Genomic DNA, 13,856 nt, shown 5'->3' on the forward strand with positions numbered 1-13,856 from the left:
GGTTTCTCTGACCTCCATTTGTTGTTTCCCCAGCGAGGTGAAGGCACTGTGCCACCATCTGGCCACAGGCCCTGGACAGCTGAGCTTCCACAAGGGAGACATCCTGCGGGTGCTGGGGCCAGCCGGAGGAGACTGGCTGCGCTGCAGCCGTGGCCCGGACACTGGCCTGGTGCCTCTGGCCTATGTGACTTTGACCCCAACTCCAAGTCCAACCCCTGGAAGCAGCCAAAACTGAGGCCCTGTGCATGCTGGTGGCCTCAGGGACCCTCACAACCCCTAGACTCATAGCCTGAGAGCCCTTCCCAAGCCCTCTGGCCTGGTTACAGAGAGTAGACCGAGAGCTGGGGGCCACATATCCCTGTGCTCAGTATCAATTACTCCCCCTTAACTGTCCCAGTGACCTCGTCCAGATCTTCCCCCAGGAAAGGAGGGAAGGGACACAGCACTGGGCTGCCAGAATTTCCCCAGCCCATCTTGGCCAGCCCTCCCATGGGTACAGACAGGCATGTCCCTGTGGAGGGAGGTGACCAGAAAGCCCGTTTGTGGGGGTCCCTAGGCCAGGTGGTGAGAAGGATGGGTGACAGTATTGGGGCCAGTTCCCTAAGCCCCCAGCTGTAAGTAGGCTGCGGCCAGTGCCTGGTGGTCAGAGGAGGGAGGAGGAGCCCAGGCTCTGTTTATGTATTTATTTATTTATTTATTACACCTATTAATAAAAAAGGTGCTCGGCCTCCAAACCATTCTCTCTTTGTGCCTTCTCCCACTCTCCAGACCATCTTTCTTCTTTGCAAAAGGATGGCTGGGATAGGATGAAAAGGAAAGAGAGAACTTGAAGTCTAGGTACCTACGCCAGGAGCTGCTTCTGGATGGTGCTGAGGCCCAGAGCATCATGGGTGAGATGCCCATATGTGCGGCCAAACTGGAACTTATAGCCTGTGTGGCCAAAAGATTCTATCATTTGTAGCCAGAGGCATAGAAAAGTTATTTCTCAGCCAGTTGCCTAGAACCTCCAAGTTATCCTTCAAAATCTGGTCCTAACTACCCCCTAGGAGCTACATCAGTTTCCTTTTCTGCCCAGTGATAAAGCTGACCCAAGGTCCCCCCATATCTACTAGTTCCAAGCCCTAAACCACCTCCAACTATCTCTCTCTCTCTCTCTCTCTCTCTCTCACACACACACACACACACATGCACACACACACACACAAATATTCGTCCCCAAAACCTCCCTCTGGGGGCTGTCCTCACCTGGCACATAGCCCCCATATTTAGGTAAAAGGCCTAGGTTCTGAGGGTAGGTCCTGGAAAGTGAGGGGAGATGTTTAGGATCCTTCTGGGATCTGCCCCCTGGCTTCATCTGTCCAAATTCCTGCAGTGCCTGGTTGCTGAGCACAGGAAAGCTGGAACCGAAGAGGAAGCGAGCACGGGGCACATAACCAGTGAAGCCTAGGAGAGGAGGATACTAAGTCAGTACCTCCTGGGCACCTCCCCAGGCCTTTGGTCATTACCCACTTCCTCTCACCTGACATGAAGAACTTGCGAGGATCTCTGTCATCCATGGAATAAGGGGAAGTCTTCTGAGGAGAAGTTGATAGAAGAAAAACAGGGCTATCAAGTTCAGCCCCTGGGCTGTAACACAAGCTCCCAGGGAGGTGAAGCTGGCGGTCTAGCCCACATCCCCTGTCCCACAGCCATGCTACACATGACCACCCCAGACCTGGCCACACAGAGGTAAGGCTCCCCACTCCAGCCTCGTACTCCCCATCAGCCTTCTCGGTCTCACTTGTTCCGCCTCCTGCCCCAGCTCTGGCTCCTTTTCCGTCTCTAGCTCTGCCTCCAGCTTTGGCTCTTGGTCTTCCTCCACGTCTTTCTCTCCCTTGGCCTCCTTTGGCAGCTCCTGACTCCTCTGTCGCCCATACCACTGAGTGAAATCATTCAGAGCCTCAGCCCAGACCTGGCTGCTGTTCTTGGCAAAGATGAACTGTGCCTGGGGTACAAAACCTAGGTAGGCAGGGGGCAAGGACGATTTGTTAGTGTGTGGGACCCATGTTCTGGGATGGGGGAGTACCTGTTCATACCTGTGTACATACCTGTGTACCCAGGGATCATGCTGGAGCTGAGCCTTTTGTGTCCACGCCTGACAGGCAGGCTTTTCCTGGGACCCTCGGGAGATCTTGGAGGCCGCATGGGAGGCAGAAGTGTGCGGTGGGAAGGGGTCCAGGCTAGGCCAGGAGAGCCACGAAGTAGCTGCCCAGTCATCTGCCCATAGGTCTGGCCCATGCTGAACCGAAGTAGCGGGCAGTGTCCAGTGTACCTGTAGCACAAGTCTCACCCACTCACCTCCAGAATCCCCGGCCTCACCATCCCCAGAGGCAGAAGCAGAGACCTCTGAAGCCCTGATCTCTTCTGGACTCAGCTGTGTATATATTTGGAGCAGGTGTTTCTTAGTTCTCTGTCTGGGTTTTCAACCCTTCCCCTCGCTGTTACCCTGTTACCATGGAGAGCACAACACAAAGCTTCATAGCAGGCCCGGCTACTACTGTTCCCTTGCTTTTCCTTTTCCATCCAACATCATAGACATCCCAGCCGTAAGCCTCCCATACCAGAATGTCCACCTGGCCCCCAAGGCCGAGGTGGCACAACTCTGCCACCTTTTACACCCTTTTACACCCCTGTTCCCAGAAGCAAACGTGTGTGCTCTGGGTAGAAGTCTTACCCTGGGATATAATGAGGGTTCTGAGGGTGCAGCCCTGGTATGAAGGTGCTAGCCATAGCCGTGGGAACCCAGGCGAAGTTCCCTTCGTTTCTCTGAGCCGAGCTCCTGGGCTGTGTGTGCCGACTGTGTCCAGGGCTGGGAGGCCGAGCCAGAGGCAGGAGGCGGGGCTCGGGGAGGAGAGAGGGGTGGGGGCACTAGTGTGATGGCTGTCAGGGCCCGGACCGCAGTGGGGTAGAGGCTCACTGGTCCGTCCACTCCGGATCAAGGGCAGCCCTGCCACCTGGGGACAGGGAGAAGGCTGCGTACAGCCTCGCCGCTGCAGAACCAAAGGAAGCCCTGAAGTGGGAGGTGGGGGAGCAAAGACTGACAGGCCCATTGAGCTCTGTCTCGAAAGAGGGCCCTCCCTTCTGAAGCCCCTCTCTAAGCACCTGTCTGAGGAGATGTGTATTCTACTCTCTGGGAGTCTTGGTTGAAGGTGATGGAGTCCCTAGGAAAGCCCAGGGGGGAGGTGATAGGGAGAAAAGGAACCTAAAGACCTCTAGGCAGTGACATTGTTTATTTTCAGTCATGTAAGGACAAGAAGTACTACTATAATACGGATCATCCTCCATTCAACAAATATGCCCTGCTCTGCCAGGCACGCTCTACAGCGGCTCAAGGCGCAGAGCAGTAGGAGACAGCGTGGCTGTGCCCCACGTGCCTACGGGCAAGTCATTTAGTGTCTCTGAACCCTACTATCCTCATTTATGACATGCAGGTGCTGCTATTCACCCTGCTACTGTTGTGAGGCTCAGATTAATGTATGCACATGTGCTTTGTAACAAACACCTTGAAGCCAGAATGGTGGGGTAGGGGAAAGGGCACAGGCGTGAAGTCAGGCAGCCATGGGCTCCTAACAGCTTGTGACCTTGAGCCGACCTTACCTTCTCTGAGCAGGTGGCTTCTTCTGAACCTGAAATCCCTAAACTCTTAACATGAAGGTTAAAATAGCCTAACCTACCAAGGTGGTGTTAAAAATAAAGTCAGACAGTGTGTATGAAAGAACTTACCAGCTGGCACCCAGCTGCTAAAACTTAATTTCCTTTCCTATTGTTTAGTATTGTCTGTAAGCGTCTAACACAAACGGGAGATCAATGAATGGTTAGTAAATTCAGGGGTTACAGGTTTTCTCACTGTGGGAGTTCAAGAGAAGGAGATATGAAGGTAATGTTGAGGTTTAATGAGGGGGCAAATTAGAATTTGTTAAGAAAACAATTCAGATCCTAAGAGCAGTACAGACCAGGAAACAGATGGGGGGAGGGGAGCATGATTCGAACTTTGCGGCTGGTTCAGGGCCAGGCTGGTCCACCTTTCCAGGACACAGAGCCTCTGCTGTCCTCCCCACGCCCGACTGTGCCAGTGCCTGGGCTAACCAAGCATGTGTCACCGACTTCTTGGGAATTGCACAAGAGGGCCCCAAAGAATACATTTCACGTTCCTCAGTGTTCTGCCAAGGACACTTGGTATGTGGACACTTGGTATGTGTTATTTAGGGCTAGAGTTAGAGAGGACTTGGCTCCCAGGAAATATGCTAGAGTGAGGGTGGGAGCTGAGGGGAGAGCCCAGGATAGCAGGAGTACGTCAAGGCTAACAACCTGGACTTCTGGATTCTGTAACAGACACTGTTGGTTGCACACTTCATACCTATTCCCTACCCCCGTCTCCCTTCTTCCTAACAGAACTTTAATTTCATTCTGCCAAGCAGTCAGGAACTTCAGGGAAGCTGGAGCCAGCCATAGGAATGAGTCTTGATTAGTCTTAAGCCCATCATAGTAGTCCCATTCCCCTTGCCAGTGAGTGGTTAGGCATGGGCTTGTGGCAACCTGGACAATATGAGGGCAAGTCTGCTGGGGTGAAGGAGTGTCCTGGGAAAAGTTTCTTTGCTCTTAAAAAGATGCATAACAAATTAGAGAGAGATGGACAAGAAGGAATGATGTCTTTTCCTGCCTCTAGAAATTCTGTGGATGTGATGCTGGAACCGTGGCAGGCATCATGAAACCTGTGGAAAGCTAAGCTAACCTGGGGACAAAGCCTGAATCCATCCAGGGTGGATGGCAGAATAGAAAGGCCTGGGTCCTTGATGGTAATGTTGAGCCTCTGACTTAACCAACCTTCTTATGAAATAATTTCATTATTGTTAAGGTCACTTTAAGTTTCCTTTTACTTAGAGCCAAAGGCGTCATAATATAAAAGTAAAACAAAACAAAACAAAAACACTAGTTCTAATCCTAGTCACTAGAGATACAGACCCTGGCCAAATTCATCTCATCAGCCCTCAGTTTTCTCATCTGTAAAATGGGTAAACTAATGTTGCTACCTCATTGAACAGGATACGGTAGATGAGATGATGCAAAAAGAGCAGCTGGCCCAGTGTCTAACTTGCTAATAAGTAAATAGCAATTCATTGTGTTTAGTTAGAATTTGGTAGGATGGGAGAAAAAAAAGTAGTAAGACTGGGAGGAGTTCAGGGGAAAGAGTCTGTGAAGTTGAGAAATGGAAAGGTTAGAATTTCAAATTCGCATGTAGATTAGGATGCAGGGACTGGAACAAGTTCTGCAGAAAAGACCATGGCAGCTAGAATCTGGGTAAGAGTTAATATGTTAGGAGACAAATTATCATTAGTCTTAGATTCATGGTTTGTGAAGAAACAGCTCACTGTTATTGGTGAAATGGCTTGTTACTATTATTGTTTCCATCTGTGTAAAGAGTATTTCTAAATCCCTGAAGATTGGAAGGACATTCTAACCTGGGAAAGGAGTGGAAGAGCTAGCTGAGGGGCCTGTAGGAATGTTCATTGCCTTGGTGCCTCCTTCCGAGGGATAGTCATCACGGTAACCTACCCACAACCTGTTCCTGATGACAGCTGCCACACCCAGCGGCCAGTGTTGGATGTGGCAGCAGAGAGAAATGTTTCGCTGGGATTACACCCATCTACAAGATGAAGGTCCAGTTAGGAAAGCCACGACAGTGCCCTGCTCACTCCACACAGCCTGCTGGGTCTCCAAAATGGCAGTCTACAACTCTCTTGTGCTCTGCCTTTGATCTGACCGGGAATTGCTGTAAAATTTCATATAAATAAATACAAATATCGAATCGTGTCGTACACCTGAAACTAATATAATGGTATGTGTTAACTATATCTCAATTTTTTAAAATCAGAATATTTATCAGCCAAAAAATTTTCACATAGATCCCAGATCAATCACTTGATTGTACGTCAATACTGGGCAAGCATAAGTCCCCTCTATGGGGATGAATTAAAAGAAAATCATGAGACCTTTGGAAAAAATTCCTCAGATCAAGAGACAACCAAAATTGAAACAAGAAGTGAAAAGAATGAACTCCAAAAGATTACATACAACATAACACCCTTTAAAATTAAAATATATAGATGCAATAAAACTACATAAACAGGAAAGCAAAGTAATGATGAACATGAGTTCAGATGCTTACCTCGCATGGAAGTGAGACAGTGGAGGGGGAGGAGACCACACGTGTAGATGGATGTTATTGTCAAGGTCTCAATTTTCATTTGGGATGGTGATTTCATAAATGCTTATTATTACACATTAGAATGAATGAATGAATTAAACCATGGGCCAATGATGAGAGTGTATCATAAACCAAGGATTATGATAACCCAAATCTGTGCAGTTGACATCCAAAGAGGTGGAATGGGGTGGGGTTGAGGAGAATCCAAATAGAAATGATCAGAAACAGTGGTATTGATAAGACTTGAATATACTTTCTGGTTTTAGTGCTCAAGAAGTCAAAATATTAAAGAACAGAATCTGAATAAGGATGATTTATTAGCTACACACAGGGAACTTTAAAAACTGGCCATAGTCTAGTCCTGCCTAACAGAGCAGGCTTGGGCAAATTGCTTAGTCTTTGAGCCTCAGTTTCCACATCTGTAAAATGAAAGAGATGCACTGGATTGTTATTAAGATTCCTTCCAGTTCCTACTCCCTTCTCTATTTGCCAATGCAAATATTATATGGGCTTTAAACATATATACATATTATTTTACATTTTTATGTATTACATATTTATCTTACATTTTATATTCATATTTATGTATTATAAAATATATATGATTTTTTAAAATAGAATATTTGATGTGCTTTTAGAGTCATTTTTTAATTGAAGTATAGTTGATTTATAATGTGTTAATTACTGCTGTACAGCAAAGTGACTCAGTTATATATACATTCTTTTTCATATTCTTTTCCATCATGGTTTATCACAGGATATTGAATATAGTTCCCTGTGCTAGACAGTAGGACCTTGTTTATCCATTCTATATATACCAGTTTGCATCTGCTAATTAGAGTTATTTCTAAATGCAACTATATTTTTAAAGTTTCATACTTTAAAATGTGCATGTGCCTCCTAGGATGCAGCTCCAAATGAGCCTTATTCAACTTAAAAATTTTCCTGAAAATAGGCCACTATCTGGATATCACTGCTCTGAGCATAGAGGATGGATCAAAGCAAAGGAAATGGCAGAATCTCTTTCTGGCGTTTTTACATGTATAACATTCTTCAAATCCACAGCACCAGTTTTTTTTTTTAATAAATTTATTATTTATTTTTGGCTTCATTGGGTCATTGCTGCACCGCGGGCTTTCTCTAGTTGCGGCGAGCGGGGGCTATTCTTCGTTGCTGTGTGCAGGCTTCTCATCGTGGTGGCTTCTCTTGTTGCAGAGCAGGGGCTCTAGGCTCGCGGACTCTAGAGCACAGGCTCAGTAGTTGTGGTGCACGGGCTTAGTTGCTCACGTCATTTGGGATCTTCCCAGACCAGGGCTCGAACCCGTGTCCCCTGCATTGCCAGGCGGATTCTTTGTTTGTTTGTTTGTTTTTGCGGTACGCGGGCCTCTCACTGTTGTGGCCCCTCCCGATCGGAGCACAGGCTCCGGACGCGCAGGCTCAGCGGCCATGGCTCATGGGCCCAGCCGCTCCGCGGCATGTGGGATCCTCCCGGACCGGGGCACGAACCTGTGTCCCCTGCATCGGCAGGCGGACTCTCAACCACTGCGCCACCAGGGAAGCCCTGCCAGGCGGATTCTTAACCACTGCGCCACCAGGCAAGTCCCTCCACTAACTTTCATTAACCATCTCAGCTAGGTAATTACCTTCTGGTCACTACAGAGATGAATAGATGAATAAGATATAATTCCTGACCTCAGTGATTTTACAATTTTAAAGAGGAGTGAGAGCTACAGAGGAAATCAGTATAAACACCACAATGTAGATTTAAACAAAAACAACTGACTTTATAATAGGCCACAAAGAAAAATCTCAAAAATCCCAACAAGCACAAATAAGCCACATTTTCTCACACAAACACAACAAACCTGTAAATAAAAAACAAAAATTAGGTTAACCAAGCAAACAAAAAACCCCAATTGCCTCTGAATTCAGCTTTGATTGAATTCTCATTTATTTCTAAAAGATGGTGTATAATCACACTTCTTTTCTTTGCCCCAAGTTGAGAGGGCATTTAAAAATTGTCTAAATGTTGGGCAATTTTTACCCGCAAGTGTATACTGGCATCACGACTAAGGACATAGGCTTAATCCTAGATCCATCACTTAACTAACTGTACAATCTTAGGTAAATTAGTAAACCTCTCTGTATCTCTTTTTCCCTCATCTATGAAATGAGAATGGTAATACTGTAAGGATTAATTTAAATGGTATAGGTGACACAGAATAGTTATTGGTACCTAATAAACTGTCAAAATTATCATTAAACAAGTGTTCCAGTAGGAGCTATTTTTGTTACAACAAACAACTGTCTACTTCTGCCAGCCCACGTATAGCAAGTACAGAGGAAGAGAGGTTATCTTAAGGATGAATTAGATTTCATCAGTGTCCAAGGAAAGGACTGTATAGCCTGCTTTATAGCCAGGCCTCATGGAAACTGGAATTGAGACCTTGAAAGCTAACAGGAGCTAAGGCAGCTATTTTCGCTCTTTTCTCCTTGAGGCCATGTGCTTCCCTCTGCACATCTGCTCAGTCTCTCTCTCCTTCTTATCCTCTCATTCTCTCTTCTTCTCCCTCCCTCCCTCCTCTCCCTTCTTTCCCTCTCCCTCTCCTCACGTCTCCTCTCTTCTGCCCCCTCCCCATTCTCTCCCCTTCCCAAATGGATGTGTCTGCCACATCATAACTCCGGTGTGCGTGTGGCTCATCAGGAAACGAACTCCTCTTCCCCAGCATCTCTACAACTGATTCTTAAGCAGGGATGTGCTTCAGATTTACCTACAGTGATTTTATAAAATATTTATGCCTGGCCCTATCCAGGTTATTCTGGAAATTAGTGCCCTGGTGTACTTTTTTAAAGCTTTTTTATTTGGAAAAAAAATCAACTTATAGATAAATTGCAATAAAAATATGACCTTTACATGGATTTACCAATTTACCATTATTTTGCAGCTCAGAGAAGCTTCCATGTGCCCAGGAAGGAAGGAGAAGCAGATAGGATGAGCACTAATATTTATACCACCCTCATCTCTCTCAAGCCTGGCCTCACAGCAGATGAATAGGCTACACTTACCAACTAGCTGTGCCAGAGAGGGCAGAAGGTCATGTGGTGCTGACCATGATGGCTTCACTAGAACAGGCTGCACACAAACTAGCCTGGTAAACAGGTCTAAAAACAACTAACTGAACTAGCTAATAACTAAGCAGTCAACTCAAGAAGCTAGAAAAAGAGGAAGCTCATAAGCTAAGGAAAACAGGAAAAATTTATGAAGCTGACAATAGAAACCAATAAATCAGAAAATAGGAGAACAATTGAAATTATTACTATAAGAACTGTTTTTTTAAAAAAGACAACAAAATAAGCAAACTACTAGCACAGATAGCCAAAAGAAAAAACACTACACAAACCCCCTAATGCCTTGAGGAAGTGGCTAAAACCACAGACACACAGGAATTTGTTTAATTATAAAAGAACACTAGCTGAAACTCTATATAACTAAACCAGAAAATCTCACTGAGATTAAAATTCTGTAGGAAAATATAAATCAAAATCAACCCAAGTGATACAGAATATCTGAAAATAAAATAACAACCATAGAAGAAATTGAAAAAGCGGTCAAATAGTTGCCACCTACCAGAAGACCCACACTACACTTAATTTACAAAATTAGTATGAATTTAATTCAAGACCTAACAAATTCAAGATCTAACAAACCTCATACAAGTCTTACAACAGATGAAAAATCTAAATGAAACATCAAGCCAGGAATAGCACGTAGCAAGATGCTTGCCATCATGGTCTTCTTTCCTTGAATCCAATAATAGTTACCACTAAATGATCACAGCCCACTTTCTGAGACCTCCCAAGGCTCTGCAAGACAGCATATCTTTAGTGATTTCTGCCAGAGGTTCAGAATGAGGGGAATGCTGGCAAATGTTCTGCTCTTTGTCACCCCTGAGTTGACAGCTCAATAAGAGCAGATACCTTGTCTACCCTGTTCACAGTTGTAGCCCCAGCATCAAGCACAGGTGTCTGGCACATAATATAAGCTAAACAAATCTAGCAATACTGTAAAGGAATAACATTCATTAAAACTAGTAGGGTTGGGCTTCCCTGGTGGCGCAGTTGTTGAGAGTCCGCCTGCCGATGCAGGGGACGCGGGTTCGTGCCCCGGTCCAGGAAGACCCCACATGCTGCGGAGCAGCTAGGCCCGTGAGCCATGGCTGTTGAGCCTGCGCATCCGGAGCCTGTGCTCCGCAACGGGAGAGGCCACAACAGTGAGAGGCCTGCGTACCGCAAAAAAAAAAAAAAAAAAAAAAAAAAAAAACTAGTAGGATTTATTTCAGGACTGCAACAGTGATTAAAATAGAAACTGTCAATGTAATTAACATGAATAAACCAAAGGAAATCAAAGCCATTTGATCACCCTGACAGATGTTGAGGAAATCTTTCATAAAATTAAATATCCATGTTATTTTTTAAAGGATTTTTAGTAAACCAGGAATATAAACATGATAAAGAATACTTGAACAACCAATATCAAACTACATCAAAGAGAGAAGCCAGAGCCAGGATTGGCAAACGGATCTTATGCGTTGTACTAAATCCAATTAACTGTAGTCACTTATGGGAATGTTACTGTGAGGTTTCTGAAATAGGGTCATGGCTTAGCAGGAAAAAGTGCTAAGGATTAGTTGTGTTTGCTCTGGGCATAAGATGGATGCTAGCGTGTAGAGTTGATAATCCTTCACTTTAGGCAATCTTAAAAAAGTTAGAACCAAGACAAGACTGATCACTATCACCTTTATTATTCAACATTGTTCTATATGGTCTAGACAGCGCATGAAACAAAAATAAGTACAGTTACCTTTGAACAATGTAAGTTTGAACGGCACAGGTCCACTTACACATGGACCTTTTTTTTTCAATAAATATTACAGTACTACAGATAAGTGGTTGGTTGAATTCATGATGCAGAACCGCAGATATGGAGGGTGGACTATGGGACTTAAGCATCCTCGAATTTTGATATCTCTGGCAGGTCCTGGAACCAACCCCCTAACCCCCCAACCCTCTCCCACTTCCCCCCTCAGAAACCAAAGGCTCGTTGTAATAAGAACCATAAATGTTGGAAAGGAAAAGTTTACTTGCTTAACTACAAAACCCAGAGAAGTAACCGAAAAACAACAAGAACTAATAAGAGTATTATCAGATGGCTTATTAAATGAAAAATATATTCAAATATTAATAGCTTTCATATTAGCCAGCATTACTGGTTAGATGACATATTGGAGGACTTGCGCTTCCAGCATTATGGCAGAATAGGTGTTCTTCAGAGGATTATCTAAAGCAAATCAACTATATGTGGTATAGGTCATTGTGGTTTGTCTTTCAATAATTTGACTAAATTGTAATCCCTAGAGCAACTACTAAGAATGTAATTAAAATATACGTTTAAAAAATAGGAAAACTGGGCTTCCCTGGTGGCGCAGGGGTTGAGAGTCCGCCTGCCGATGCAGGGGACACGGGTTCGTGCCCCGGTCCGGGAAGATCCCACATGCCGCGGAGCGGCTGGGCCCATGAGCCATGGCCGCTGAGCCTGTGCGTCCGGAGCCTGTGCTCCGCAACGGCAGAGGCCACAGCAGTGAGAGGCCCGCGTACCGCAAAAAAAAAAAAAAGGAAAACTAAAAAAAAAAAAAAAAATAGGAAAACTAGAATGGTATGCTAAAAAATATATTTATTTAAACCAAAAGAAGGCAGTAAAGGAGGAACAAAACAAAACAAAAAAGACATGAGACAATGAAAACATACATCCACACAGAAAACGTGTACATGATTGTTCATAGGAGCATCATTAATAATAGCCAAAAAGTAGAAACAACCCAAATGACCATCAACTGATGAGTAAATAAACATGGTATATTCATACAGTGGAATATTATTCAGAAATGAAAAAACGAATGAAGTACTGCTACATGCTATAACATGCATGAACCTTGAAAACATTACACTAAGTAAAAGCAAGATAAAAGAGACCATATATTGTATGACTCCATACATGAAATGTCCAGAAGAGGCAAATCTATAAAATCAGAAAGTGAATTCATGTCGCCTAGGGCTGGAGGTAAGGGAGTTTTGGGTGGTGGTGGGTGTGGATACAGAGAGTGACTGCTAATGGACATGAGGTTTCTCCTTGGTGATGAAAATATTCTAGAATTGATTGTGGTGATATTTGCACAACTCTGTGAATATAATAAAAACCACTGAATTATAAATTTTAAATGGGTGAATTATATCTCAATATAAAGCTGATTAAAAAATAAAATTATAGGGACTTTCCTGGTGGTGCAGCAGTTAAGAATCTGCCTGCCAATGCAGGGGACATGGGTTTGAGCCCTGGTGCAGGAAGATCCCACAAGCCGCAAAGTAACTAAGCCCGTGCGCCACAACTACTGAGCCTGTGCTCTAGAGCCCGCGAGCCACAACTCCTTAGCCCGCGTGCCATAACTACTGCAGCCCTCACGCCTAGAGCCTGTGTTCTGCAATAAGAGAAGCCACCACAATGAGAAGCCTGCGCACCACAACAAAGAGTAGCCCCTGCTTGCCGCAACTAGAGAAAGCCCACGTGCAGCAACAAAGACCCAACGCAGCCAAAAACTAAATAAGTAAATAAATTTATATAAAAAATTTTTTAAATACAATTGTAAAATGCAAATAAAAGCAACCCAAATCTAATAATGTAAAAAAAGGAGAGAAAGGAAGGAAGGAAGGCAGGGAGGGAGGGAGGTTAGGAGAGAGGGAGGAAGGAAGGAAGGGGGAAGGAAGGATACATCAAGATCAAGTTGGGTTTATTCTATAAATGCAAAGCTGGTTTAACATTAGACAGTGAATATAATGTACCATTGCTTAGAAATCTTTTTCCCCTTCCTACCACCACCTCTATAGACGGTATACTTTGGGCTTGGCCATATGGCTTGCTTTGGCCACTGGAATGTTGATAGACACGATGTGACCCAAAGACATGAACAGCAGTTGCAAAACTGTTCTTGTCTTACTCTTCTTCCATCACCACGGCAAGAACATGCCTAGGCTATCCTGCTGGTCCTAGGAGGAGTGAGAGACAGATGGAGCAGCTAAACCATGTGGCCAATCCTAATTTAGAATGCTGACCCCAGTCAAACCACAGATTTCTGAGAATAAATGTTTTATGCCACTGAGGTTTTTTTAAATTTTACTGTAGTTGATTTACAATGTTGTGTTAATTTCTGCTCTATAGCAAAGTGACTCAGTTATACATATATATATGTATAACTCTGTATATATATATATATATATATATTCTTTTTCATACTCCTTTCCATTATGGTTTATCACAATATATTGAATATAGTTCCCTGTGCTATACAGTAGGACCTTTTTGTTTATCCATTCTATATGTAATATTTTGCATCTGCTAACCCCAAACTCCCAATCCATCCTTCCCCCGACTCTCCTTGGCAACCACAAGTCTGTTCCCTATGTCTGTGAGTCTGTTTCTGTTTCGTAGATAAGTTCATTTGTGTCATATTTTAGATTCCACATATAAGTGATAATCATATGTCTTTCTCTTTCTGACTTA

The 13,856-nt window shown here is 44.3% G+C and overlaps 2 protein-coding genes across 6 annotated transcripts in view; one reads left to right on the forward strand and one right to left on the reverse strand.

Moving 5' to 3' along the window:
* The window catches only part of RUSC2 (RUN and SH3 domain containing 2), a 61,157-nt gene extending 60,423 nt beyond the window's left edge, over positions 1-734 (forward strand). For all 3 annotated transcript variants that reach the window (XM_081236301.1, XM_081236302.1, XM_081236300.1), the window contains one exon: positions 34-734. In XM_081236301.1, the coding sequence (XP_081092427.1) occupies positions 34-235 (202 nt within the window). In that variant the 3' untranslated portion in view covers positions 236-734. The remainder of the gene's footprint in view (positions 1-33) is intronic.
* A 61-nt stretch (positions 735-795) lies between these two features.
* CIMIP2B (ciliary microtubule inner protein 2B) lies at positions 796-2,836 on the reverse strand. Of its 3 annotated transcripts, none has more exons than XM_081236305.1 (6): positions 2,714-2,836; positions 2,088-2,311; positions 1,781-1,998; positions 1,520-1,571; positions 1,246-1,443; positions 796-930 (listed from the first exon to the last, which is right to left on the reverse strand). In XM_081236305.1, the coding sequence occupies exons 1-6, from the start codon at positions 2,767-2,769 to the stop codon at positions 842-844; spliced, it is 837 nt and encodes a 278-aa protein (XP_081092431.1). In that variant the 5' UTR covers positions 2,770-2,836; the 3' UTR covers positions 796-841. The 3 variants fall into 3 exon arrangements, with proteins under 3 accessions (XP_081092431.1, XP_081092430.1, XP_081092432.1); XM_081236304.1 differs by having other exon boundaries at positions 1,520-1,574; XM_081236306.1 differs by having other exon boundaries at positions 1,520-1,574; positions 2,088-2,485; positions 2,714-2,763.
* Positions 2,837-13,856: the final 11,020 nt, after the last annotated feature.

The sequence above is a fragment of the Mesoplodon bidens genome (assembly GCF_964165515.1).
Source record: "Mesoplodon bidens genome assembly, chromosome: 6".
NCBI classification, from domain to species: Eukaryota; Metazoa; Chordata; class Mammalia; order Artiodactyla; family Ziphiidae; genus Mesoplodon; species Mesoplodon bidens.

Coding starts and splice junctions, on each gene's coding strand:
- CIMIP2B (XM_081236304.1), bottom strand. CDS start 2,769: ATGGCTAGCACCTTCATACCAGGGCTGCACCCTCAGAACCCTCATTAT. Junction 1,575..1,780: donor TGGGGCAGGAGGCGGAACAA/GTGAGACCGAGA, acceptor ACTTCTCCTCAG/AAGACTTCCCCTTATTCCAT. Junction 1,444..1,519: donor TCGCAAGTTCTTCATGTCAG/GTGAGAGGAAGT, acceptor CTCCTCTCCTAG/GCTTCACTGGTTATGTGCCC.